The sequence below is a fragment of the Uloborus diversus genome, chromosome 6 (genome assembly GCF_026930045.1).
Source record: "Uloborus diversus isolate 005 chromosome 6, Udiv.v.3.1, whole genome shotgun sequence".
Lineage (NCBI taxonomy): Eukaryota > Metazoa > Arthropoda > Arachnida > Araneae > Uloboridae > Uloborus > Uloborus diversus.
Genome location: NC_072736.1, coordinates 34,852,468 through 34,880,387, shown reverse-complemented (window position 1 = coordinate 34,880,387; position 27,920 = coordinate 34,852,468). Strand labels below are relative to the sequence as shown.

General features: G+C 33.3%; 1 protein-coding gene across 1 annotated transcript; it reads left to right on the top strand.

Annotated features, from left to right (window-relative positions):
- Positions 1-34: 34 nt before the first annotated feature.
- Positions 35-25,402, top strand: LOC129223882 (ribokinase-like). Its single transcript, XM_054858252.1, has 8 exons — positions 35-205; positions 351-483; positions 5,098-5,161; positions 7,399-7,461; positions 9,512-9,676; positions 12,751-12,842; positions 14,220-14,408; positions 24,857-25,402. The coding sequence occupies exons 1-8, from the start codon at positions 159-161 to the stop codon at positions 25,031-25,033; spliced, it is 930 nt and encodes a 309-aa protein (XP_054714227.1). The 5' UTR covers positions 35-158; the 3' UTR covers positions 25,034-25,402.
- The last annotated feature ends 2,518 nt before the right edge of the window (positions 25,403-27,920 follow it).

Genomic DNA, 27,920 nt, shown 5'->3' with positions numbered 1-27,920 from the left:
TTCGTCTGCTCTCCTTCGTTGATAACTGTAAATTCACTGATAGAATGTTTGCAAATCATGTACATTTATCTTAAGTAGCATCAGAAAGAAATATATCAAGAAGTAATTGAACCTTTATCTCTTGCTGGTTATGAACTCTGTGAACTGATCATTCAGAAATGGCTGATATTATTGTCGTCGGGGGATGCATTGTGGATTTAATAAGGTTAATACGGTTTTGAACGGATTCCGTTGTTTAAATAAGCAATTAAACTATCATCTGAAATACTTTTGTAAATTAACTTGGATAATATGTTTCCAATTACTTGCAGAATCTTTTAATTTGCATACATACTTTTTCACTCTTTCAGCTATGTTCGAAGATTTCCAAGACCGGGAGAAACTATTAGTGGAAATCGTTTTGAAAAAGGTTTTGGAGGAAAAGGAGCAAATCAGTGTGTAATGGCAAATAAACTTGGTTCTACAACGGCTATGATTGCTAAGGTTGTGTTTTATATTAATTAGTGTTTTTTTCCGCTTACTTAGTCTCAACATCTAAATGAATTTTAAAATGTTATTGGAGTTTTTTGCATAATAAGGCCTGACTAATTGAACATCTACATCAGTGATCGCCAAGTTTATGAAGTTGTGAGCAACCATACTGTTTTTGAATCGTACAAAATAAGTTACAGAAAGTAAAAGGAGGGAGTAAATACTTAATGAAATCACATAACTTTTCCTGTTTCTTTTGTTGATACAATAAATGGAAAAAACTTGAAGTGGGCTAGTTAGTATTCTGTCACAATTATTCTTTATTCATATGTACTTTTATGTGTGTTATACTTAGTGATGTAAAATACCCGGATATTTATTTTTAGGGGTAAATACCCAGGGTATATACCAAAATGGGTATTTACCCAGGTATTTATTTCAAAAATTTATATTCAACTAAAATACTTTTTTTCATGTATTCCGTTATGTATATATATAACCAACCATATACAAAACAATAAATTTTTGCCCAAAAGTTGTATTGTGATCACATATTTAAAGAATTATTGTGTGAAACAACTTAGCAATCTAATATGATATTCACATTAAATGTGTTGGATATGCCTAATCAATGTTGATAGCCAAATTTCAAGACATAAAAAGCCATTCTACAAAAAGCAAAAAGCTTAACTGGTTAACTGGTTGCAAAAAAGAAAAAAGCAAATGTCAATTTTTAAGGTCCTAGTCTTTTATAACCCAGTAATATGTCCCTGCATGACATCAAAATGTAATGAAATGTTGCTCAATTGATTATTGCTATTTATTTACCTATATCTTTTGCAGAAATTTCCCCCAAACCTAATTCAAGTGTTCAGGCGTATTCTGCATCTCATATATATATACAGTAGAAGACCAATATAACGCACACCCTGGGACCAGAGCTTTTGCGTTATACAGGTTTTGCCATTATATAGGTCATTTCACAAATTTTTAAACTAATATTCAAAATCTATCTATATATTAACACTTCAGAATGAGTTTTATCGGCAATGAGCATTAAAGCACTAATTATACAATGAGTCATTCACAAATAAATATGTTTCTTTATTACAAGAAAGTGAAATATCCCGCACTTCTGCTAGCTTCATGGTTTGCATAACAGCTGCATTTTCAAGAGCCATCTGGTATCTTCATTTTACTGTGAATGCTAATTTTCATTTAAAAGCTTTGAATTAAGATGAAAAACTGATTCAAAATTTAATTTTCCTTACAATTTTTATGTTTGCGAGGCAAAACAGAGGGATTTTTTAAACTTCAAAACTTATTGTTTACTTCTGAAAAGTTGTGCGGTTTATAGAGAATTGCGTTATACAGGACGGCGTTATAAAGGTATTCAACTGTATACACAAAGAAACTTTATCATAATCTGCATTTTAAACCTGGACAATTCAAACAATTCAACCTAAATTGAATCAAGCTTCACTACTCAGTTCAACAGGCAGCACTTTGATACTGGTAGACAATAAATTTAGTAGCAAATAAAATTTGATTGCAATATAAAATTTAAACAGAAAGGAACGTAACATTGAATAAAAAATCCCAAAACATCCTGGCGCCTCATCAGGGGGCTACTCCCCGAGGGTAATGAAAAACCATGAGATGTTTTGTGAATGCTGCAGGCGAAATGCCTGAAAAATAGCATTAGTACCCCGATATCTCATAAGTCAAGCAAAGGGGATACCGGAAGTCAAAAATATAAGCATGACAGAAATTAAATAATTAAAACATTTAAAAAGGAAAAATACAAGCATCACAGTAATTAATTAGAATAAATTCAAACAAGAAAAGACAAATAAACTCATTTGCAAGAGGAAAAACCTGGGAAGAACATAAACATGGAACAAACAAAAAGACCTACTTCTACTCTTTTTCATAAATTTGTAAAATGAGATTTTTGTTGAGATGAACTAGATATTTACTCATCCAATTCATCTCAACGAAATTCAACGTATAGTTCAGTTTTTTTTATAAGATTTAATTAAGCCTTTAATTAAAAAAATTATAATATATAAATTTTTATATTTTTAATCTTTCATTTTATGGTTTACGTTTTAAAAAGAAAATCATCGCCTTTTGATACCACCTAAATTTTTTTAGAAAAATGCACAATTACTAGGGGATTTACCCTGCCTTTGGATAAATACCCAAAAAATATTTACCTTCCCACCCTACATCACTAATTGCCTGTATTAAAAAAAGTTTGCATAAATTTTCATCTTGAGTACCAGGGAGCAAATGCAAATGAGCAAGGCAACAGAAAATAATATTTTGATTTATTATTTATTTATTTATTATTTTTTTTTTTTTGGTTATTAATGTGAAAACTGTTTCTATATTTGCCAGGTTATCACTTAAACAGCAATAAAATAAATAAATAAGATCATAGTGTCTTAATAACTTCTCAGTTTATTCTTCCAAACATGCCTCATGCTTCTTTTTTTTTTTTTCTTCCATTTTAGTTATGATAACCTAGATTGTGATTTTGAAATCCTGAAGTTCATCGTTGAATTGCTCCAATTATGACATTGAAAAGAAAGATTCTTTGGTTCAAACGATATGTTTCTTTTATAATTTCATCAAGTCTTTTAATAAAAAATATTATCAACTGTGTAATACATATGTATGTATCAGTTTTACCAATTATTTCAAATTGAGATTTAAAAAAAAAATCCTATTAACACTCTGCAAATTTTTTTTTTTTTTAAATACCCAGTTTTTAGGTATTTAACCAGGCCTTGGGTAAATATTCGGGTAAATATTTACCTACCCGCTGGGTATCTACCCGATCCACATCACTATTTATGCTATAAAAAACCTTGTTCTTTTTGAAACTGTTCTTCTTCTGTCTATTCAGTTCAAATATCAATCAGCATAAAAAAACAGTTTCAAGAGCAATTAATGTGAAGTTTAATCAATTTGAGCTCAACTATGATCAACTAAAAATATCCTGATTCCAGTTTGGGAATCACTCTTATATGAAGAAGCAATAGTACTTTTTCGTTAAAGGTACTTTGCTCAGCCTGGAGACTTGTTTAATTTCTACCTTGTGATCCATAGAGAAATTGCTTCAAGGAATTAGCGATATCTACAACTTTATGACAGTCCTAGAACTTAGAAATGGAAGTTGTTGAATGTACTCAGCTGTGAAATTTTTACTTCGCGACAGCCATAAATAAATTAAAATTGCCAAAAACAAAAAATATTTCTTTAACGGAAAAACATTGACGCAATCTGCTAACAGAATCTTTCTGTTAACTGCTAACTTTTTTTCATGCCTATTTTTTAGCACCCAGCAGCTAGAGAAAGTTTTTATGAAAGAGGCAAATTGATCCAAAAATTCAGACGGCCAAGATAGTAAGGGAAGTGCTTGGTTAGAAAATTGGATTCGAATAATTGTGACAACATGAACAGGCCCGACGAGAGGCAATGGAGGGGGGGGGGGGGCATCAACAAAAAACTGACACAAAATAAAGAAAGGAAAAAAGAAAAAGGGCATGGGGAAACTCTAAATAAGAGAAAACGTAAAGATAAAGTTAAATTTACTCTTTTGGTACTCTTACTGATGTGACACTTAAAATAGAGTTTGTTTTCTAGTAAACATTTTTGGTTTTTTTTCCTTTTCCCATCCTTTTTTTCTCTTTTTCAGTTTTCTTTTCTTTTTTTAAAACCTTTTTCTTCTTCTTCCCCATTTTCTATCCTTTCCCCCTTTTTCCTTTTTTGGGGGGCGGGAGGAGCCCTACAACATGACTGACGAGGGGCATGCCTTGGCTCTCTGCGGCTCTGAACATGAGATTCTGTGCATAAGTGGCTTGTACAGGTGGGCAACTGTCCCCTCACTTTCAAAAGTAAAAGGACCTTGCCCCCTCACTTTTCAGAGTTAAAAATTAATAATTGATTAATTGAAAAATGATGTTTTATAGGGTGAATTGATTTACTTCACGAAAGTAAAAACCAAAAAAATCCAAATAAATGACTTTATTCATCATATTTCATTAGAATGGAACTTTAAAATAGAAGGAAAAGTCTGCGGTGGCCATTTGTCCTAATTTTTGTTTCCATATTCCACATTTTTAAAGTTTATTGAATCAGTAATACTAAAGGCTAATGATCTTACCCATTTGAAAAAAACAGCTTCAGGGACCATGCTGCCTATTCCCTACACTTCTTTTGACTCCCCACTTTTTGGTGCACCAGCCAGCCACCTATGGCCCTTGGCAACTCGGCATCTACTCATGATCACAAAAGCACTCTACAAAGTATACTTGATTATAATATAACTATACTGTCAGCCCTTCTTAAACAAATACTGTCCATTCCAAGAAATATTATTTGATTAAGTGGGGATTTTTAACATTGCATCTGCGGCATGGGAAATATTTGGTTCTGTGATATTTTATTGGTATAAGCAGGGTATTCGTTTATCCATTACGCCATTAAGCGGGGCCGACAGTATTTATAAATGAAAATGTCTATGCTTGCTTTTATACATTATGTTTTTTTTTTCTTGTTATAGCTCATATATTCTTAATAAAAGTTTTATCAACTTACTCTTGAATATTTTTTCAGCTTGGAGATGATAGTCTGGGTCATGAATATTTTGAAAATTTCAAGCAAAGTGGAATTAACTATGGTATTCATCTCATTCTTGTTACTGATTTCATAATTATCATAACTATAAAATATAACTATTTATGTTTAAAACTCATATCAAAATATAAATGTGTTTCCATCGTATTTTCATTTTTCTAATTGTGTTAGACTTTCAGTAAAAGCGAACTGGATGTTCATATATTTAAAACACCATTAGAACAGTCATGCTATAAAAGTTTAATACAATACTAACAGTCTGGTTCCCGCCCTTTTTTTAATGAAATTGTCTTATCTTTAAAATTAGTTTTTTAATAAGAGTTTTAAAATGAAATACAGTTGACCCTCGTTTTACGCGGGATTATGTTAATCGGAAAAAATACGTAAATCAAAACCGTGTAAATTAAGACTTAATATTAGTGTCAAAATAGGGGTTAGGTTCCGTAGATTTAAAAAAATACTTCATTCTAGTGATGACTAACAGGGCCATCCCAAAGAGGGGGTGAGAGGGGCAATTGCCCTGAGCACCACAAAATGAGGGGGCACCGCAAGGCATCCCTTGTTTTGATGGAACACCACAACATTTTCACGAGGGGCGCCTTGCGGCACCCCTCATTGTGTAAAATGCCTCGATTGTATAAAATTAGGGGCGCCTCGCGGTGCCCCCTCATTTTGTGTATCATAGATACGCAGTCTTAGACACACAAAATAGAGAATCATTGCAATGATTCTCTATTTTTTCCTAGGGGACGAAAACATTTCTAAGTCCCCAAAACAGTATCATTGCAGCAGATCAATTTCTGAGAATATAGCTGTTCAGAATCAAACAAAAGGCACTTCGCCTTTGTCTAGTTTTCACTAAATTTGCTTGAAGTCTGCCCCTGTGTGCAGTGATAAAACCATAAAAAAGTTCTAAGGGAGCATATTCAAAAAACAAAATTTTTTTTTGATCGGATAGGAAAAAAAATCGAAAGCTGTCCGGTCAAAATTTTGAAACTTTTAATTTTAAAAACACAATTTTAGCCTTAACAATAGGCCATGTTGATTGAAGTTATGGTAAGGGAGGGAGCTCAGAGACTGTTTCCGATCGATTATTTTTTTAAATAGATTGAAATCAATTCCTTCTCCCCCTGCAAGTTTTCGAAATTAAAGTTTCAAAACAAACTTCAAAGATTTTATAAATAGAAGAATCTGGAGCATTTCCCAGGAAAATTGTTCAAAATTATTGTTAAAAAAACTTAAATAATGTTTTACATTCAGGGGCTATTCAACTTAAATTTTTTGTAAGTGTCGTTTAAAAATCCATTGCTTGTGAAATTTAAAAAAAAAGCGGCATGGGGACCGAATTGCATAAATATTTTCTTAAACTCAAGTCTCAAAGTGCAATTTGTAAGGCCATATGGTCTTTGATATTAGGTCCAGTGATTTTTCAAAATTAGAGCCCCAAAAATGCTATTCTGAGGGATTTTTGATGTTGTTGAGTATTTGTGGGCTTCTCCCTAAAGCTTACAAATATTTGATGCAAAAGAATAACATCTTTGTTTATAACATATATGAAAGCTGGTATTAAGTTGGTGCAAGTAAAACCAAAAAACTCTTGAGAAGTATCATTGGATGAGTCCAGATCAAAATTTAATTTTGATGTAATTTACTTCGATAAATACATTTTCAATTAAAATCAGAAATTTTTTTACTCGTGTTCTTTGATTCATCAATATGAATAACCAATTCAGTTTTAATTGTTTGTTTTTTATCTAGTGGGATAACATTTTACTAGATAAATATTTGGATTTACAACATCAAAAAGTTTTTGGGGCATTAAAGTTTCACAAATATTCGAAACAGATTCATTGCTTGGTTTTAATTTGTATTATCCATAGCCCTCTGATTGTTCAGTTCATTAATATGTAAAAAAATAGTAACGTATTGTGCATTGATGTTATAACTAACTTGATTTTTCTATTTGTATGGGGGGGGGGGGTCACAATGATTTTTTCTTAAGTCTTTGAAATCTTAACTGCACTCATTTATTTTTATCTTTACTGGGGACTAATAAATTGACTAGGACAAGCCTAATTGGACCCAGAGCCTGTTTCTGGTTGTCATGTTTGTATTTGTAAATATTTTGTGTTTTTAATGCAGCCCTAGTGCCTTGATCCCGTGGGCACATGCCTTTTTGTATGAGCTACTAATCTAATTAAACCCCATGCAGATACTTCAACATCAAAAAACAAATCACAAATTTTCTTCAAAATGTATTGTAATCAAACCTCATTTCAGATTTTGTGTCCATGACAAAAGAGTCTCACACAAGCACAGCATCTATTACAGTATCAGAGGATGGTAAGCATTATATTATCTGTTACAGTACAGTCTCGTTCATCCGGATCAAAACACTTCAGTATAAGAGTATAATAATATATTTTTACAACAGTTATTTAGTATTTTTCTTAGGAGAAACTGAAAAGCATTTCCTGTAAATACCTGTGAAACTTTAAGTTTATAGTTAAGAGTAGTAGTTTATTTTTCCAAAAATAACATTTCTAATGTTAATTGGTTCATCCATCTTCTTTACATTTGACGTGACTTTATTTATGTTAATTTAATAATTACAATTTTTAACAACTATTTTGTTTCATGTTGGTTTTGTAAGGTTCCTTCCATTTCTTCTATATTTCAAAAAAATTTCTAGTTTCTTCCAATGTACAAGAAGAAACTGGCTTCTTCCAAAAGAAATCCAACCCTTATACTAAGCAAAACAAATCAATAACTAAGCACACTTACCATTTATCAGGCTAAACAATATTTTGGAACAAACTTACATAAAATGTTTACAGGGCTTTAAAAAACTATAAATATAATTATTCATTTTTTCTGTTTCAAACACTTGTGGCATTTGGATGAAGCACTTTATCAAAAATATTTCAGCTAGAGTGATGTCAGTTCGACACAAGTAGGCCATGATACTTGTAAGATTATTATATTTACTGCAAGGGCGCCCATATATCCAAAATTGTAAGGGGGGGGGTCAGATATTTTAACCATGGTTTAGCATGATATTTTCCCCATGAAAACCAATTTCATGACAGATTAGAGTCATAAAAATTTGACATTTTTTACTTATTCATTAATGGCTGGAGAAGAAATGTTTTTACATTTTTACAAAGAGAAAGTACTAAAAGCAAGAAAGTTCTCATTTCTAAGGGGGGGCTCGAGCCCCACCTCCCCCTTGCTCCCCTATATGGGCGCCCTTGGTTTACTGTACAATCTATGCAGGAACTGCATATTTAATCAAGATAAAAAGCTTTAGTACAATAGACCTCTGGTTGTAGTGCTTGGCTCTGTTCAGCCCCCTCTCCTTCACTTCAAGACCAAAAGCGAGTGTTTGGCATACTTATTGCTGTGTTCTTATTATTTAATAATTCAAATTTCTATTTATTTGAGCATAGAGTAAACTCTCGATGATCGGCAGTCGGATTATCAAGGGGTCACATTATTTTTTTAAACTGTCATTAAATGTTTCTTTAACTAATGATTGTGTTATTGTTTGTTTTTACCTTTCACCTATATTTTTTATATTCAATGTTAGTAGATGCAATGTACATGAGATACACCGCCAGCTCAGTCGATTCCAGCCGAGGACTGCAGTTTCGTGCTTATTAGCACTCATCAGCCTGGCATAGGAGTGACTGAGCTGGAGGTGGAAAACCTCTTAAGGAAGTCTAGAGTGCCAAACAAACTGGTAGCTAATACAAGAATTAGCACTGACTAGACGAGTGACCGAAGCAATGGTGCCTTGCCTTCAATATTCAAGTTGAACCGAACCATTGCTTCGGTCACTCATCTGGTCAGTGCTAATTCTGTATTAGCTACCAGTTTGTGTGGCACTCTTGGCTTCCTTAAGAGCTTTTCCATCTCCAGCTCAGTCACTTTCCTATGTCGGGCTGATGAGTGCTAATAAGCACGGAACTGCAGTCCTCGGCTGGAATCGACTGAGCTGGCGGTGTATTTCATGTATTTCTGCCTTAGCAATGGCTATAGATAACTTACTGAATATACCTAGATGCAATGTAGCCATGTTTTTAGCTATAATTAAAATTCACATGCAAGTGTTATTCATATTTTCTAGCTATTGTATACAGTAGTATCGTTTTTTATCTGTTATTTGGATTATCCGCCATTTTCAGTTATCCGCAGTTACTGTGCCACCTTATCCACAGATAATTAGGAGTTAACTGTAATATTTTTTTAAATCAACAAATTGGATCTGAATAAACAAAGTTCTTTTATATTTCAATTAAACTATATGACTCATATATTTCAATTAAACTATATGACTGAAGACTTATAAATTAACTTGATACTTGATTTATAAGTCTTTTTTTCCCCCCAGGTCAGAACTGCATTGTATATGTACCTGGAGCAATAATGAACCTCACACCACGCGATATACAGGCTGCAGAGGATTTAATAAAAAGAGCTAAAGTTATGCTATGTACATTTGAATGTCCTTTAGATTCACTCATCACTGCTTTAAACCTAGCAAAGACACATAAAGGTATAAACTGTAAATGTTTAAAAATATTTGGCAAGTTTAAAATTATTTGAATACTTTATTCATTTGAAACAAAAGAAAAAATTGTTGAAATAGATTTCAGCAACATGTAACTTGAAAATAAGAAAAAAAAGTTAACATCACCTTATGTATTGTAAATATCATTCATGAATGCTTGAAGTATTTTTTAGCAATAACAATTCCATATTTCTATGGATCAAGACCATGCAATTAAACTTAATACGAAAGATTGAGCATGGGAATGGAAATATTCATGTATTCTGCCGTATGCAGGTAAACGGCAGTATGTGCAGAAATGAGTTTTCGAGATATTTGAAGAAATGTGGGGTGAATTCTATACTAACAATAGGAAAATGTTGGAATTAGATGTTTTTTCGCATCTTTTTTCAATGGAAAGCAAATAAGCGAGTTTGTACAATAAAGATAACGTATAATAGATGACAAAAATGCAAAAAAATAAAAACTGAAAAATTTGCAGTTACTGCCCTTTACCTGCACACGGCAGTATTCAGGGGCGGCATTTCACCATTTCATTTGGGGGGTCGAGTTTCTTAAATATGTAATACCCAAACACACATTAGCTAACAAGAAGTTGTCATAAAATCGGTTTAGTATAAATAAAATTAGTGCTTAGAAACAATTAAAATTTTGATTCATTGACTAAAAAGTTATCATACAAAACATCTCGCTACTTAAGTTTTTATACCTTTTGGAAAAGTTATTATGCATGATTTTGAGAATTCGGAAGAGCAGGGAATCGTGTTACTAATCTATCAGTGCTCAATGTCATGCTGTTTTGCCAGTTTAGCTGAATGGAAAAGGTTTTTTTTTCCGCTTTGTGCTTCGAAAATATTTCTCTAACCTCCTGAGACATAAAAAAAAAATCTTTCTCTTCTAGCTGAGCTGATTGTAATAGTTAAAAAATAATTGAAGTAACACAAAGTTATGCATGAAAACACTTCTTATATCTTGCTCTTCAAAATCACCCAGACTACTTCAAAAACTGCGAGGGGCTTAAACTTTTCATCATTGAATAATCTAGTCATGTCGGCGCTCTCAGCTTCAGTGAGATATCATCTGCTTCCAGCTCTGTTATTCACTATTCCAGACTGATGAGTCCATTACAAAGACGAAACTGCAGTCTCTGGATGTAAAAACCATTCTGTCGGTATATTGCTTGTAATTTTTCTTGCCTCAAGCTAAAAATTTTATTCACAGTTGAAACATTTTATTTTTTGTTTTCAAAATCCAATCCAAATAACCATAATCTCAGCCAACCATACAGAAAAATAATTATCATCAAATCTTGTGTTAATTTCATTCGAAACTGAATCTATTACTTCATACAAAATATTCAAAAATCAATGTTTGACTTCACATCATCATGTGGGTTTTTGTCAGTTTTTTTTTTTTTTTCGTCTCTTTAAAATTGGCTGGGAGGAAGAATTTTTTTTTTTAATTTCACGATTAATTGAAATATACATCTATAAAATATCTATTGTCTTTTTTTTGTTCAATAATCACATGCATTTTTAAGAAGTTTCTATGAAAGCATTATATGTATTGAGCAGCTGAAACGTGTTTCTAGCAGAAGAAAGCGATGAACACTCATTAAATAAATATACACTTAGAAAATGAGCGTAAAAGTGAATGTAAAATATCAAGGAATTTTCTTGTGAAAACCATGCAGCCGCACCACTTTTCACGAGCCTCTCATATTGGACATACCATCGTTACACTGGGCACACAAGTGTGAAATATTTAGCCTATATGAGGCAATGTCTTCTTTAGTTAAAATTAACCATGGTTCTCTATCAGTTTTCTATGTTTGGAAAAAGCCGAAAATACTTCATGAATTTCTAAGTCATCATCCAAATAACGAAAAACACTTTTTCTAGTCTGAGAATGTGTCGAGTTTCATCAAATAGTTGTTTAGAAACAGCGAGATTTCCTTTAATGAACATTGATTTCCGACTTACATAAATTGAATTCACTCATTTTCTATCATTCTGCTCAAAAAATTTGGGGGTGCGACCGCCCCCTCTTGACCCCCCTATTTGCCGCCCCTGGCAGTATTATAAATAATACAATTGTTAATTATTAACGATATTGCTGTTCCGGAGGAACAATGACCTAACAAAATTTTTTAACAATTGAGTTTTAAAGCTTAACGGTATCACAAAGTGACTGTGTAGATTCGAAAACGCTCACAGCAGCTTTTTCAAACTCTTTTTTCTCAAAACAACTTTTTTTCAACTGCTGGGCAATCTGGCTCAAAGAGTTATTCGGAATCGTTCTGAAAATGTGTGTATATTCTTTTTTCAGTTATACTCAATATAAACCTAACTCTGGGATGATATTATTAATTTAAAAAAATAATAAATAAATAATGCAAGAAATGTGAAAAAAATGGTAGAAAAAAATAACATAGTAATCAAACACCTCAAAAAATTGCAATTTTCAACTTTTTTGATCACAATTAGGTTCATATTCTTTGGAAATATGTTGTTTATAAGAAGAAAAATTGTAATGATTACAGATAAAAATTGTGGCTTCGGTAGTGTCCACCAGTAGCAAGCTCTGATGGCGACCGCCAATGGATAGCAGCTTCTAACTCCACCATTTCTTGTGGAAATGACTTGAAAAAATTACAAGATGTGGTTCAAAAGATGAATTAAATATCCTCCAAGTTTAAAGAAATTCTGATTATTTCTTTTGTTAAAAAAATTCCCGAAAAACATTAAAATTTTGGCCTCTTAAACTGGTTTCCCACTTTAATCTATGCCTACTTACACTGTACTTTACAATTGTGAAAGTAGCTCAAAGGTCGTTGTTTAAGTAAGTTTTCTGGTTAAGTAAAAAATCCTTTAATACATCAAGCCGCTCTTTTTTTTTACTTGAATTTCTGAAGAGTGTTTTAATTCTAAACTACAAGCTACTTTAGACTAAAGGATAACTTAATGAAAGCATAAGTGGTATAAGTCATGATTTCAGAAAATAGAGAGTAAAAAAAAAATAATGAATCAAAGTTCTTACTTTCTAATCTGTATTTTCAGTCACAACCATTGTTAATGCAGCTCCAACTTGCAATTCTACCTATGAAGAAGTTTACCATTTGGCAGACATAATTTGCTTAAATGAGGTTGAAGTGAGTATATATGGTAATGGCATTTAAATCCATGTTCTGTTTTGAGAAAACATAGATAATAAAAATTGTAAAATTTAAATTATATTTATTATTACCATTTCATTTTAATACAGTTGACTCTCTGTTTAACGACTTTCAAGGGACCACAAAAAATTGTCCTTAAGTAGAAATCGTCCTTAAATAGAATGCTTTTAACACTACAGTGGACCATATGGGACCGTGAAAAACAGTCGTTAAATAGAGCGTCGTTTAACAGAGAGCCAATTGTATTATCATTTTCAGAATGTCATGTTTCCTTTTCACTTTCCGTAATCTACAATTTTTTAAATATGTGTTGAGATTTACTTTTCAAGTTAATCTCAAGAAACACAAAGATATCGTAAATGAATTTTTGAAACACAGTGACATTCCAATCCCCACATCTGTAATTTTAAAAGCTAATATTTGGAATGGAATAAAGCAGTGTTGTTGTTGTTAGTGTCATTGTAGCTTAAACCCAAAGATGACTCGTTCGCATCAACTATAGAGCTGCAGCACCTGCTGTATCTTATTTTGAAAGATTCATTTTTAGCATTATTACATTTATTTCTCCCTAAATCTAAGTTAATGCTGATCAAATTAGCTGCAAATCAGCTCTTATTGCGGCAGTTTGTGCTTTATAAACAATATTGTGCTACCTCAAACTGTAAAAATTATACAGGAAACGAACGGGCAGGCTCTTAACTCGCTGAAAAGCTCTTTATGCATGTGTAGACTGAAATTAATTAATTTTTTTTTTAATGATTTTTATTATAATGTTAGTGTTTTATGAACCAAAATGTATTAAGCATAGGTTTCAAATAATGTAAACAACTTTTATAGTATTTTTCAAAATTAGCAGCACCTTTAAATCCCTGACCCAGGAGCTGCCACTGCTTAAACCACTTGGGTATCCGAGTCCTTGCTTCAAGATTTAAGGCTTCCATTTACAGAGCACCACTAAAGTTGAAATTAGACAGCACACGATATATGGACGCACCATCAACATTTTGATAATTTTGGTCTAAACCAGAAGCCAAACAACTCCTGGTTGAGCACCCTCAAAGGTATTTATTGATTTCGAGTGGGAACTTGGAGGACTTTGTGACCATGACAAATTTAGTGTGCCCTAGTCATCACTAGAGAACAGGGGGGATCTTCGACTGGCTGGCATCGAATTGGAACTCCCAGTTCTAGTTCAACACCTTACCAATCAGACAAAAGACAACCATGGCCCACGGAACAAAGTAATTTATAGTGTATCTGAAAATACATATAAAACGAAAGGAACAAAAACTCCGTAGTTGCACAAATTTTTTTATAGCCCAGACTAATGTATGTTTTATTTTTTTATTTTAGGCATATGATGCAACTAATTTAAAAATTGAAACTATAGAAGATGCAGCAGAAGCAATTAAAATTTTATTCCAGAAAGGTTGTGCAACTGTTATCTTGACTTTAGGTTGCAAGGGGGCTGTATTTCAAAATAAAAATGAAAATAAGTACATCCATGTACCTGCTAGAGTTGTTAAAGCTCTTGATTGTACAGTAAGTATTTTTACAAATACTTAATAAATTATCTTTTTCATTTTTTTTTCTTCTGAAATTGTTCTTTTAAATGTACGAGTTTTAAAAACTCAATGCACCATATATCTTTTTCCAAACTTAAAATATATAAATTATATCTGTTCTATAATCTGTTCCATGGAATAACTCATAGCGTAAGATTTAAAGAGACAGTAGTTGACTTCTGTGCTACAAATCAAGGCTGCAGAAAATGGCGGACTCCTGGAATTTTACAGCCGTCAGTGCTTTTACTCCAAAATTAGTCTGACTCTGCAGCCCTACTTTGAACAACATACTTTTATACAAATACAAATGTGACAACCAGCAACAGAAAGCCTCTTAAAGCAATACCCCCTTGCTCATGACAGCCTCTTCCGGTAAGCTGTTTCAAGTGCCCATAACCCTACGAAAGTAATCATTTTTCCTTATTTCCAGGTTAACCTGAGGTTTGAATAGCTTTAAACAATGACCCCTTGTTCTGCTCTCTAAGCAAAAACTTAACCCACTAAAGTTTCAAAATCCCAAATGAGGCAATGAAAGAGGTGTAAGTGGATATCTTCAAGTTTTGAGTAAAACGCATTTGAATTTCAGATCCTAGGCAGGCTTTCATTGAAAAGTATTTCTAAATCATGCTGTACAACTGCAGCTCCTTCCAGAGCTACTAATACTATCTCTTGCACCCAAGCAGAGGAGAGGTTCACCCACCATTTGTACTGGTTATCTTGAAATTTTTGATTTTGGCACTTACATCCCTTTGCTTCTTACTACCTTAAAAAATCTTAAAATGCGAATGGGGACACAAAATAGCACTAAAAGTGTTCATTGTTTTTGGCAACAGACAGCCACAATCATTCTTTTACTTACTGTTGTGTCTATAAAGAAGAGAGAATTATTCTACGAATGGCAACACCTAAAAACAACTCAAAATTTTCCACTTTTTAGCCAGAATCAGGGCAGTAGATTGAGTAAGGTTGTATTGGTGACAAGAGGGCGGGTTGCATATAGCATAGTACTAGAGCCTCTTCTCCCATGGCATTTGGGGACCAGAGCTTTTATTACTCCTTTTCTTCTGCAGCGTTTTGGGATCAACAGTGATTATTTGAAATACAGTATAACCTCAATTTTACGATTGTCAAGGGACTGGAAAAAGTTATTGTTACATCAAGGACATTGTTAAATCTAGAAGCATAGACACTTAATACAGCCAAATCCGATCCAATAAACTGCATTATTAAATTGAGGAAATCATTAAATCGGGTATCATTAAATTGAAGTTGTACTATATTTTTATTTCAAAACTAGTGGTACCCGCATGGCTTTGCCCGTAACATAAAAATTACGAGGGTTGTCTGAAAAGTTTCCGACCTAACGAAGAAAAACAATATTTACCTTCCAAGTTGACTATTATTTTTCAACATAGTCTCCTTGTAAGTCCACACACTTGATCCAGCGATGCTCCCATCCTTTTAACCCATCCAAATAGTACGATGAGTCTTTCTCTTCGAAATAACTGTTCACGAAGTCGATTACCTCTTCATTTGAAGAAAACCTTTGTCCCCCAAGAGCTTCTTTCAGCTTAGGGAACAAGTGAAAGTCAACTTGGGGCCAGGTCTGGTGAGTAGGGTGGGTGCTCAATCAGTTCATACTTCAATTCATGGATTTTGGCAATTGAAACTGCTGAGGTGTGTGCTGGAGCATTGTCTTGATGAAAAAAGGACTTTTCTTTTTCAAATGAGGCCGTTTTTCTTCAATTTTATTGTTTAATTTGTCAAGTAAAGTCACACAGTATGCTCCTGTAATGGTTTTACCCTTTTCAAGATAGTCTATGAATATAGTTCCATGGCTATCCCAAAAAACAGTTGCCATCACTTTCCCAGCAGAAGGAACTGTCTTGGCCTTTTTTGGAGCTGGTTCTCCCTTTGCAGTCCACTGTTTTGACTGCGTTTTTGTTTCAGGGGTGTAGTGGTGAATCCAGGTTTCATCTACAGTGATCAGACGTCGGAAAGATTCAGTTTTGTTGCGCCGGAATAGCGCCAACAGAGCATTGCAACTGTTCATATCGGACCCTTTTCTGGTCCAAAGTGAGCAAACGCGGCACCCAGCGTGCGGCCAGCTTGCGCATGCCCAATTCTTCGTTCAAAATGTGGCAAGCACGTTCCTTGGAGATATTCATAGCTTCTGCTATCTCCCTAACCTTCAATCTACGGTCATCCAGCACCATCTGATGAACTTTGGCGATGTTTTTGTCAGTGGTAGCAGTTTTGGGCCGACCCGAACGTTCATCATCACCCAAGCTGGTACGGCCACGTTTAAATTCTGCTACCCCAAAATTTGACTGCGGTAGATGATGGAGCAGTCTCCATACACAGCGTCCAACTCCTCTTTAATCTGGGCAGGCATATTCCCCTTCAAAAACAAGTAGCGAATGACAGCTCGATATTCGATTTTTTCCATTTTCACAAAAACTGTAACATCAACTCAAAAAAATGGCTGACAAACAAACAATTTGAGCTCAAATTGGCGCCAATTTCTGTTCCGAGCTACCAAAGAACGCCTAAATAAGGACACCCCCACTTTGAATTACTAGTGCTGCCATCTTCATATCAAGGTCGGAAACTTTTCAGACGACCCTCGTAAAAGGTCTTTTGGTTCGCCTGTATACTTATAAATAATGTATGGTGAATTTTCTTGCCAATTGGCTTGTAATCATGTTACGGTTCCAGGTTATGATAATTTTGAATCTTGCCAATTGGCTTGTGCCCATGTTATGGTTCCACGTTATGATAATTTTGTAATTTACTCGTCCATCTTATGATAATTTTGTTCTTAAAATTGGAATAGAAAAAGAACCACATCAAATTTTCAAAAAATCGCTTTAAGGTGCACACACCCATGCTACAAACTAACTTTGTGCCAAATTTCATGAAAACCGGCCGAACAGTCTAGGCACTATGCGCGTCACAGTGATCCTGACGGACAGAGATCCGGACTGAGAGAGATCCTGACAGACAAAGATACGGACAAAGAGACTTTCAGCTTTATTATTAGTAAAGATGTGAGTTTTAATTACTTTCCGAGGCACAAAATATCAATCTGATCAATTTTTTCCTTTGAATTTTTAGATTTTTCCTGGCTAGAATAAAATTGTCAGATTTATAACTGAAAACATCCATGTTTTTATCAATTTAGTGATCCAGGCTGGCGATAGCACAACCAGGAAAAGTGAAATTTTGTTGCCACGTTTCAGAAGCAGAAATTTAGCTCAGGTTTTAGAATCGATGCTTACTGTAAAGTTAGAAATATGCATTGTAGAGCCAAGAGCAAAAATAACACAAAAGTAGGAGTTTTATAATTGCAAAACATTTTGTGGCTTATTGAGAACAGCACTTCATGTAGAGATGCACCCAATATTCAGTACATACCGTATATTCAGCAGACAAACCAAATATTTGATTTTGCCGAATACTTTAATATTCTGCAACCAAATAGTAAACAAATTCGTCGATAATTTAGAATGAAATATATTCGTTTACACAATGAAAGTAAGTTACAGAATAGTACCATAGTAAAAAATTAATTCAAACTGTTACTGATTAGTTTTCATCAGATACAAAGTGGTTTTAATGTATGGGAAAACACTCAGATGCTAAAATTTAAACTTTGTTGCTTTTTTAATTTTTCTTAAATCTTACGACACAATACATTAACCTCACTTATAAACGTATTTAAATATGGCACAAAAATCAGAGAAAAAAAATTCAATGTTAAGTAGTTATAAATACATAAAGTCAATTTATTATCACTTAACATTTACTGTAATTCTTTATATAAAATATACCAGTTAAAAGATGAAAACACCTGGATATTAAATTTTGCAATATTTTAATTTCTGCAATATTTAAGTTTTTGCAATATTTAAGTTTTACATTACAGTCAAACTCGCTTATAACAAACCCTGATTTAATGAGGACCCAGATTTAGTGAGGAAATCAGAAAGATTTGGTTGTGGAACTATGTTAAGGCTATGAGAGCATATCTCACTTTTAACGAGAAAACCGTTTTAAAGTGGGCAATTTTGTGATTCATAAAATTTTTATTGATATGACTTCCAGCTCAGCTAACCCTTTCTAAGAAAAATTCCTTTGACACTCTGAAGTTGACCAATAAAAATTACATAATTGTTAACCCCAATACGTTATCACTTCTGAGGGTATTGTTGATTAAATTCAAGCAAATGCAGATGGAAAATAAAGTAGAGACGTACCGAGTACTCGGTAACTACTCGGTACTCGACCTACTTGGACAACTTGCCAAGTACTCGGTACTCAGCCAAATTTTGATCAGGTACTCGGCCTATACCGAGTAGTTGTAAAAAATTGAATATTGTTCAAAGCACATTTTACAATTAATAAAAAAGTGCAAGCATATAATATACTGCAATCATTTACAATTCAAATTTAAAAGTCCAATTCAAATTTTGAGAATAATGAAGTTTGCTGTGCTTCAATGAAGTAAATCTTATATTTTAACGCCCCAAAGTTAATGAAACTTATTTATTAAAAATGGGGCAAAAAAGGTAAGTACAGAAAATATGAAGTTTATAGTATTAAACGTATTTTTGAAGAGATAAAGGAATATTCGAGTTATCGAGATCAGAAAGTTTATTTTTTACTAGCCGCCTGCGGCGACCAGCTGGTTCGCCTTCTTTCGCAATTCGCCTTTCTGTGCAAGCAGCCACCTACGGCGGCTGTTTGGTGAACTTGTCATTCAGCAGTATCAATCAATCCATCTCTTTTTTTTTTTTTTGTGCCATTCACATTTTTACGCCAAGATTGCCGCCTTCGGCGGCTATTTACCTTTACGATCTATCTCTAAATTTTGTTATCCATCTCTATTTATTTTAACCTCCCCGCCCATTTCCTAATAAAAACAAAGATCTTTCAAAAAACAGCTTTTTTTTATTTAAATAAAGCAAAAGCAAAAAAAAAATCTCAAATTCCCCGTAGTAGTGCAAAAAGTAGTGTTTGACAAACATAAAAAAATCTCGCTGTTTTTATTGAATTAAATTCGCACAACCATGAAATGTAACGTAATATAGATACAGCAAAAGGTCCAGTTTTGGGAGGGGGGAGGGAATGCAAAAAGAAATAAATGCAATCCCTAAATAAAACAAAAAAAAAAATAAAGAAAAAAAGCAAGCGCTGCCGGAAAAACACGTAGTCATCACGTCATAAAATGTAGAAGAAAGCTATATAGTAAAAAAAAAATTAACATTGCTTGCGATTAAGATTCCATCGTAAATATCGAATCGAAATCCAAGTAGTGAAGTCACAAGTATAAAAGATAAAAGAACGCTTTTTTCGACCGATGCGTGAAAAGACATGATGTGTTCAGCATTAAAAAAATTGTAAAAAAAAAAAAAACTATTCCGTATTTTTAAGAACTTTTTTTTTCTGAAGAGGGCGAAATGTTTTTACTATTATCAACTTAAAATTTATAAATGAGGCTTTGATTCTTCTCGCAGGATGATATTAGAAAAAAATAAAGCCCTGGAAAAAATGCAAATTAAAGGTTTTTTCAAAAATTCATAAAAAATATAAATATTGCTCAATCTTCAAAATTTTTTCATTCATCATATTTAAAATTAAATTTTCTACACTATAGTACAAAAAATATTTGTATGGTGCGATTGGTTCGGGGTCTGTGAGGTAAAAAGTACTAAAAAGTGCAAAAAAAACACATAAAACATTAAAAAACTTTTTTTCTAATTAAAATATCAAAAATCGAAGCCCGAGGTGCACATCCTCAGCAAAAACTGCACCAGTATACCAAATTTGATCTTTCTAGGCCTTACCGTTTTCCCGGGAATGCGCGCCCCCACACACACACACACACAAACATCTTATTTTATTATATGTATAGATTGCAAACGTTAGGCTGAAATTCCGAGAAATATCGGTAGCCCCCCTGCTCCGATTCAACGTCATAACTCCTCCCCCCCAAACCTCTCTTTTTTATAGATTTCCTTGCTGCAGCGGTTGAAGGAGAAGTAATGAGGCCATTCTGAAGCGAAATAATACGGGAAAGTCAGGTTAAAGTGCCGCGGCTGCGTGTTAGGGTGTACAGTATCTTTTAATGCAATGGAAAACTTTTTATTTAAAGTCTGATTTTTAAGTAGAAACAATACAAAAGTGGACTAATTGGACCAAAAAGTTAAAAAGCTATCTAAAGCAGACTTTACCCTAAAAAACGGACTTTGGCGGGAAAAGCGGACCATTTGGGAGCCCTGCATTTTTGACTCAACAAAAGAGCACAGCGACAGCTCTTCTTCAGACTCAAATTAATGGTACAGAAACTAAACATCAATATTTTATACGCTCGCATATGCTCTATGTAATTTTTTCATCAAGTTTAATCAAATTTTCCGATTAAAAGCTTCTGAGGAAATGGACGTGTTCAAATTATTTCACCAGAAGATATTGTATTCATAAGTAGAGCTTTTTCAGCATGGCTTCAGGGCTATCACCTATCATCTAGGACTCGACCGATGCATCGGCCTGGCCGATGCATCGGCGCCGATGGTTCAACAATTTTGCCATCGGCATCGGCGGCCGATGCTAACTTGCGGGAAACATCGGCCCATCGGCCTTAAAAAACACCGAAAAGCCGATGGAATTGGCCGATGTTTTTGAAAAAAATAAAGGACCTTTGCTGTTTTACTTTTTAATACAAAGTAAATGGAGTTGTTGTTTTCATATAAAATTATTTACTTAAATTTCAGTATGAATTTCTATTTTTAGTCATCCCTAGAAGAGTTTTTAATACTACATTCAGGTACCAAACAAGTTAATTATTGCGTTGTTTCTTGCAGCAGGATGTACGTATATATCTGTCATAAGTCATAACTCAAAAATGATAATCTGTAAAAGGTTAAAGTTTCGTATGTGGGGGTCTGCGGACGTTCCAGTTGTGCACTTACCCCTTTTTGTTTTCGATCGGGTGTTCTGAAAAGCCTGTTTAATCATTTTTTGTGGCTATTAATTACTTATTTCAATGCAAAACTAATATAGCGTCTCAGACTGACGATCATTTGGTGATATATTGCCGAATTGGAGAGTATGGAAACAAATATGAGATGGCGAAACCGATTTTTGTGTCATTTTATTACATTCCCGTTGAACTGACGGTAATTTTTAATTTTTCGATATTTGTAATATGAATCACAGTAATGCAGCCTTTTTCTGTATCGCTTCGGCGGAGTTACAAGTTTGGGGCCCGTCGAAATACATTTTGGGGATCACAGAAGTTGTAAAACATTTATCATTCGCATTTTTGTAACTCATTCGGTGGCCCTATGGTTATGGGGCCTCTCGCGCAATTGCAACATTTGCTATATTTTAAATCCGCCATTGCACGTCAAAACAAACTCGGGTGCAAGTTTTGAAAGGGTTTTCTGCTCAATGTTTATGATTATTTTGAACTCTATTTTTACGACTATTTTTTGAATTTCTGAGAACACTTACGTGCCCCCTCCTCCCCACTCCCCCAATTTCTGAAATTAAACTCAAGTTGTATTTCTGAGTTGTTTAAAACTAACACCGTTCATAAAATTGGAGATTTTTTTTTTCAAACTTTATCTATTGTTTAGAAAGAATTTAGGGCATTAATGTAAGAAATTGATTAAAGACGTTTTGAATGGTGACATAATTCGGAAATCAAAGGGACTTTTGATTTTTTTTTTTCGGAAGTGCGAAGTAAATTAAGAAACTCTTCCGAGGCGTTGGTGGTAGCTGTTCTGTACTAAAAAAATGAGGCAGAGGTTGGGGCCGAAGTGTGATTTACTCCAAAATCAGAGGGTAACCCCTCTAATCCTACCTCGTCGTTTCAAGCATTTCTTGCATATTTAGCGATTATTTATTTTGGTCAAGAAATGTCATTTTGCGTATTTATCATACTTGTTTCACCTATATTTCGTAAATTGCCATCTTTTTTGCATCATTAATAGCGATTGATTTTTTTTCTGTTGTAAGTAACTATTCTTATGTATTTATATAAAATCAATGAATAAGTTGTTTTCGTTTTTTATAGAAAAGTTTCAAGGATTTTCTATTATGCAAGTTTTCAAATTTCAGAAAATTATTGTTAAATTGAAAAATTTAATTTGAACTTGTTTGTAAAGCTTCATAAAAGATTAAGCAATCAAATTGTTCAATACTATGTGTGCAAACATCAGATCAAGTAGTATATGTATTCAGTTATTAACTTGGTGTAAATATTGAGTTTGTTTATTGTACCTGCGTTTTAAGAACCATACTCTTTTCATGGCTATTTTTTTTCAGCGAAATGTATGTCACTGTTATAGCTTTTATGAAAAATGCAATCTTTTCTATTCATAAATTTTAAATAAGTATAAAAATATTACTATTTTGATTTAATATTGTAATTTATCTTTTACCTTTTTTGTTTAATTTGATGACTAAAAAATGTATACGCCACACTTTAATTGCGTTTCGACTTTAACTGCCACTTTAATTACGTGATTTGTTGACGGTTTCATAGTTCTATTCTTTTTTTTTGAATGATTAAACAACGCAATTTAATTTTTTTAACTATGTTTAGTGTACCTAAATCCATACATTATTACAACATTACTGAAATCTTAGTTATATGCTCAATTAAAAAAAAACAAAACAAATCAATTGGTTATCAAACAGTCTCTTTGTTTTTCTTCCTTCTTTTTTTGGCTATTGTTCTTTCTCTTTCATCATACAGCAGTCAAAAAAGGAGAAGCATAACTACACCCTATACAGATTGTACGTAGTACGATGCAAAAGTTCGGGGACAAGCTGTATAAAATCTTACCCAGAATAGTTCACATTACCGAAGCACATTCATCTTCAAAAGGTCGCCTTAAAGAACTATGTACTTCTGCCAGTGTTCATATAACTTTTGGAAACACTCCTGGAAGCCATTTTTCACTACCTTCTATGATGCAGCTTCATCTTCTCTTGACGGAAAAAAGCGGCTTCTATGCAAATGTTTTTTTTTGCTACGAACAGGTAAAAGTCACACGGAGCTAAGTCCGACGAAACATTATGTTATTTGTTTGTCATATCGGAGTATTGACCAATCGAACCGTGCATCCTCAACATGAAAGTCGCCTTCTTCCCCACGATGAAGTTAAAGCAGCAGCGCAAGAGGCCTTACAGGAATTTGCGAAAAATGTCTTCCAGGAGTGCTTCTAAAAGCTATACAAACGTTGGCAGAAGTGCATAATCGTTCAAGGTGATTATTTTGTAGATAGATATATGCTTCGGTAATATGAACTATTCAGGGTAAGGTTTTATACAACTTGACCTCGAACTTTTAGATTATACTACGTACGTATGAGTTTTCACTTTACTATTTCATAACGTTTTTGAGTGACGCAAATATGTATGTACAGATTTGCCGAAAAAACTTGTGAAGTATAAATTTGGTGATAGTAAAATAGAAATTTAGGTCGAAATCTGATTTTTTTTTTGTGATTACAATTCTTTATTCGTAGAAAGGAAGTAAAGTGAAGTGAATCAATGATCCTTTAAATCCCTGACAATCTTATCAATTTATTTCTGTTTGATTTTTTTTTTTTGCCATCGGCCAACGGCATCGGCCATCGGCCATCGGCAATCGGCCATTTGGAGGAAAACAATCGGCCATCGGCCATCGGTCATCTTTGAACAATCGGCCAACAATCGGCATCGGCCCATCGGCCAAAAAATGCCATCGGTCGAGCCCTACTATCATCCTCAATGGAAGCGCTAAAACCGGCACTTTGCAATGACGGACTAAACTATTTAAGTGTAAAATGTGTCAGGAAGTACGCAAATATTTTCCTGATAACAGTATTGGATGTGCGAGAGAAAAATAAATAAAAAAGGAGCAAAATTTGCTTGAAATCACTTGAGCATGAGACTTCATCAGAAACAGGCATGTTAAAACTCTGGCATTACATTTTTTTTTTTTTTGCGAATCCCCTGAAAACTTTTCACGAGCTCCTAGTTGTTGGCAAACCACCGGTTGGGAACCTCTGCTCTACATGAAAGTTCTAAAAAATCATTTTTAAATTTCTTATTGATTCCAAAAGTTTTAATAGGTTCAAATTTATCAAACTATTATAACCTAATTACTGATATTTGTCAATGAATAATAAATCCGTTATAAGGTCACCTCGCTTATAAGGTCTGTTTCGTGAGGTCCCAAAGGTTATATCAAGGTCCGACTGTAAATACTCTATATTCGACAAAATATGGTATTCGGTGCATCTGTACTTAATAGATTGAAGGTTACTACTACTCATTACATAAAATAGAATAGTTTTCATGTTGTTAAATTTGCTGTTACTTCAACTGTTGAAATCATATTTACAAAACTTTTAATTATTCTTACAGGGGGCTGGAGATGCATTTATGGGAAGTCTTGTGTATTATTTGTCTGCACATCCTCAACTGAGCATGGAGGAGGCTATTAAAAGATCATGTGAAGTAGCAACAACAAGTGTTTTAAAAAGAGGAACTCAGTCCAGCTTTCCTAACAGAAATGAGCTTTCAGAAGATTTATTCAAATAATATGAAATATCCTCATTCCTAAGCTTCATTACTTCAAACAAAAAATGCTTATTTGCAATTTTGAAATATTTGTGGGTAAGATGAACTCTGGTTAAATGTTGTTCTCCTTTATGCAGAAAATGTGAGTCGAAGGGAATTCTAGAATATTGAGAGTTCTTCACTTCGACTCACCTGCAATTAACAACACTAAAATACTCTCAGGTCAACCCACAATTGCGTATAACAGCTGCTTTTTGATGAAAAACTTCATGACTAAAACAAACTTATTGTACTTTATAAAGTTTTAACTTTACTGATAGCAATCACATTAGTTGATGCTTTTGTTATAAATTTGGAAAATTCTATTTTTATACGGTATTTTATGGGAAAATAAAGTATTTCTCAAACAAAAAATAAAATGTTGCAACTTTTTTATTTTAAACATCACAAAGTTATTCAAAATGTATGCTTTAAACATTTCAAAATTTGAGAATAATTGTCCAGCTATAGTACAGCCTGACCTCCGATTAAATGGAAAGGCAAACATCCGGTTTACAGGCAGAAATGGAACGCATCTATTAGTTTTCAGGGATATCAGCTTTTGCAGATGTATGTTAGCCTTTAAATGAAGCCGAGTCACATCCAAATGAGCAGAACACACGCATCAAATTTTTACATTTCCACCTTCATTCAGATAAACTTGTCTTGACTGGATGCTTGTCAATTCCACGTAATCAGTGGTCAGACTGTTACAGTGAAACACTGTTATTCCACACCTCAGCATACCGCCTTGGGTGCCACGATGACCCCAGATATTTAAAGAAACTGAAATGAACCATTTTCTTTCATTCATTCTCTGTAGTCATGCATGTTCAACTCATTTTAAGAGCGATATCTATTTTTATTCTATTTCAAGCTCTTTCTGTTCAAATACACTAGCTGTCCTCTAGTAAGAGTTAAATCGTATTTACCCAAGAATTAGTTATTTTCTATTGGTACATTTTTATTTAATGGCAGTTTATTAAAATATTTTATGTACAATAAACTATGATGGATTTCCGAAAGTTTCACTGGATATTTAGTTCAGTGTCTATAAGTATTGTACGTTGTGTTACTGTTTTATGTTTGGAAAAAAAAAAACATGTGTTTCTGTACCAATTATAGTATAACTAGCTGCGTGGCCGGCGTTGCACGGGCTACTTAAAAAACGAAAGAGATGTCCAATTGATGTTTTTGCATTACTCTGACTTCAGTTTCTAAAGCGCTAAGGAGTAAATAAATATGCGTAATGCAAGGTTTGCAAAACACCAGTAGAGCATATTTTTGGCAAAAATCTCTTTAAAGTTAATTATAGTTATCAATAATGCAAGTTATGCGTATTTTCAATTAACACAAAAGATAAAAATACATGCATTATCAATTATAATCTGTGCTCACTTTAAACTGAATTAAATCTGATAGACTATATCTGAAACATTTGTATGTACAATTACGATCAGCTTTTTACATAAAATGACACATACTTTTTGGTTGCTTACGTGATACTAAAGCACCAAGACTTAATAAATACCAATTAGCATTAATTTAATACCAGGTCATCAGATTCGAATTAAGCTTTAGTTAAAATCATTAAAAACGATATTTTTGTTCAACTCTGTTTCACTTAATGAAATTCAAACAATCTTAATTTGACATGTTCTTTTAACGATACAAACTGTATTTCAAAAATAGAAACAGGAAGGAAAAAGAGAGTTATTACAATTCGAAAACTCACCCATGTGACGGGAAAAAGTCCAACAAAATAAACATAATTAGTCGCACATCCTAAATGTACCAAAATATGAGGTCGGTGAATAATAAACTTACACTACAATCAATAAACATAGCTAAAGAAACAACTTTCATATGCTAAAAAGAATTAAGAACGTTGAATGTAAAAAATAAAAAAAGGACAGACGATAAAATAAAGGCTACGTTCGAATAGGGCAACCAATTTTAAACTAATTTAAAATGAAATTCTAGATGGAAACGTTGTTTTAAGATTTGGACAGCAGCCAAAAAATCTCTTTTAAAACAATTATTAGAATTTTACTTGCTCGCGCATATGCAAAATGGCAACAGGAAAGAAATAAAAATTCCTGAATAACGTTATGTTAATTAACGTTTTAATTAATATCTCTGCTAATTAAAGTCGCACAATTACGAGATTGGTCCTATTGTTTTCTTTGGAAAATTTCGAACTGATCGATATCTCGTTTGACTCCCGATTCGCAGTGGTTCTAGAGAAGATAGATCTTCAGACAGACAGACAGACAGACGAGAACAGATTTTAATATTATAGAGGATGTAAATGCAAAATGCGCTGTACAACTGGAGTCGAAGGTATTTCATATATTTTGTTTGGAGAAATAAAAATCCAAAATTCTAGCTATCATCATTCCAATAAATCTTTTCGGATGATTTCAGCCAAATGTAGTGTCATTCCATAACAAATCAATAAAGCACTCAACCTGAACATCTCGGGTTTTCAAATATCCCCTTTGACATCTTAAATTTATACATATTATTTCAAAAAGCCTTATTCATTATTGATAAGCAATTAAATTTTAAAATTTGTTTAAAAGATTTTTTTTTCTTGCTAGTAGTGCTTTGAAATGTTATAACTCAAGTTCTATGGGGCTTAAAAGGAACTGATGTGATATACCCCACCCTTGGCGACTTTTTCCTGTTGGCGCCAAGAAAACGATGTATGAGGACATATGTCATACATCGTTCTTAACGATGCTTTTTTAGCGCCAACAGGAAGAAATCAGATAAAAAAACATGATCAAAGCACTTCAGAACACAATATATATAAAAACAACATAAAACAACAACAAAAAACATCACGAATATACGCTTCAAAAAT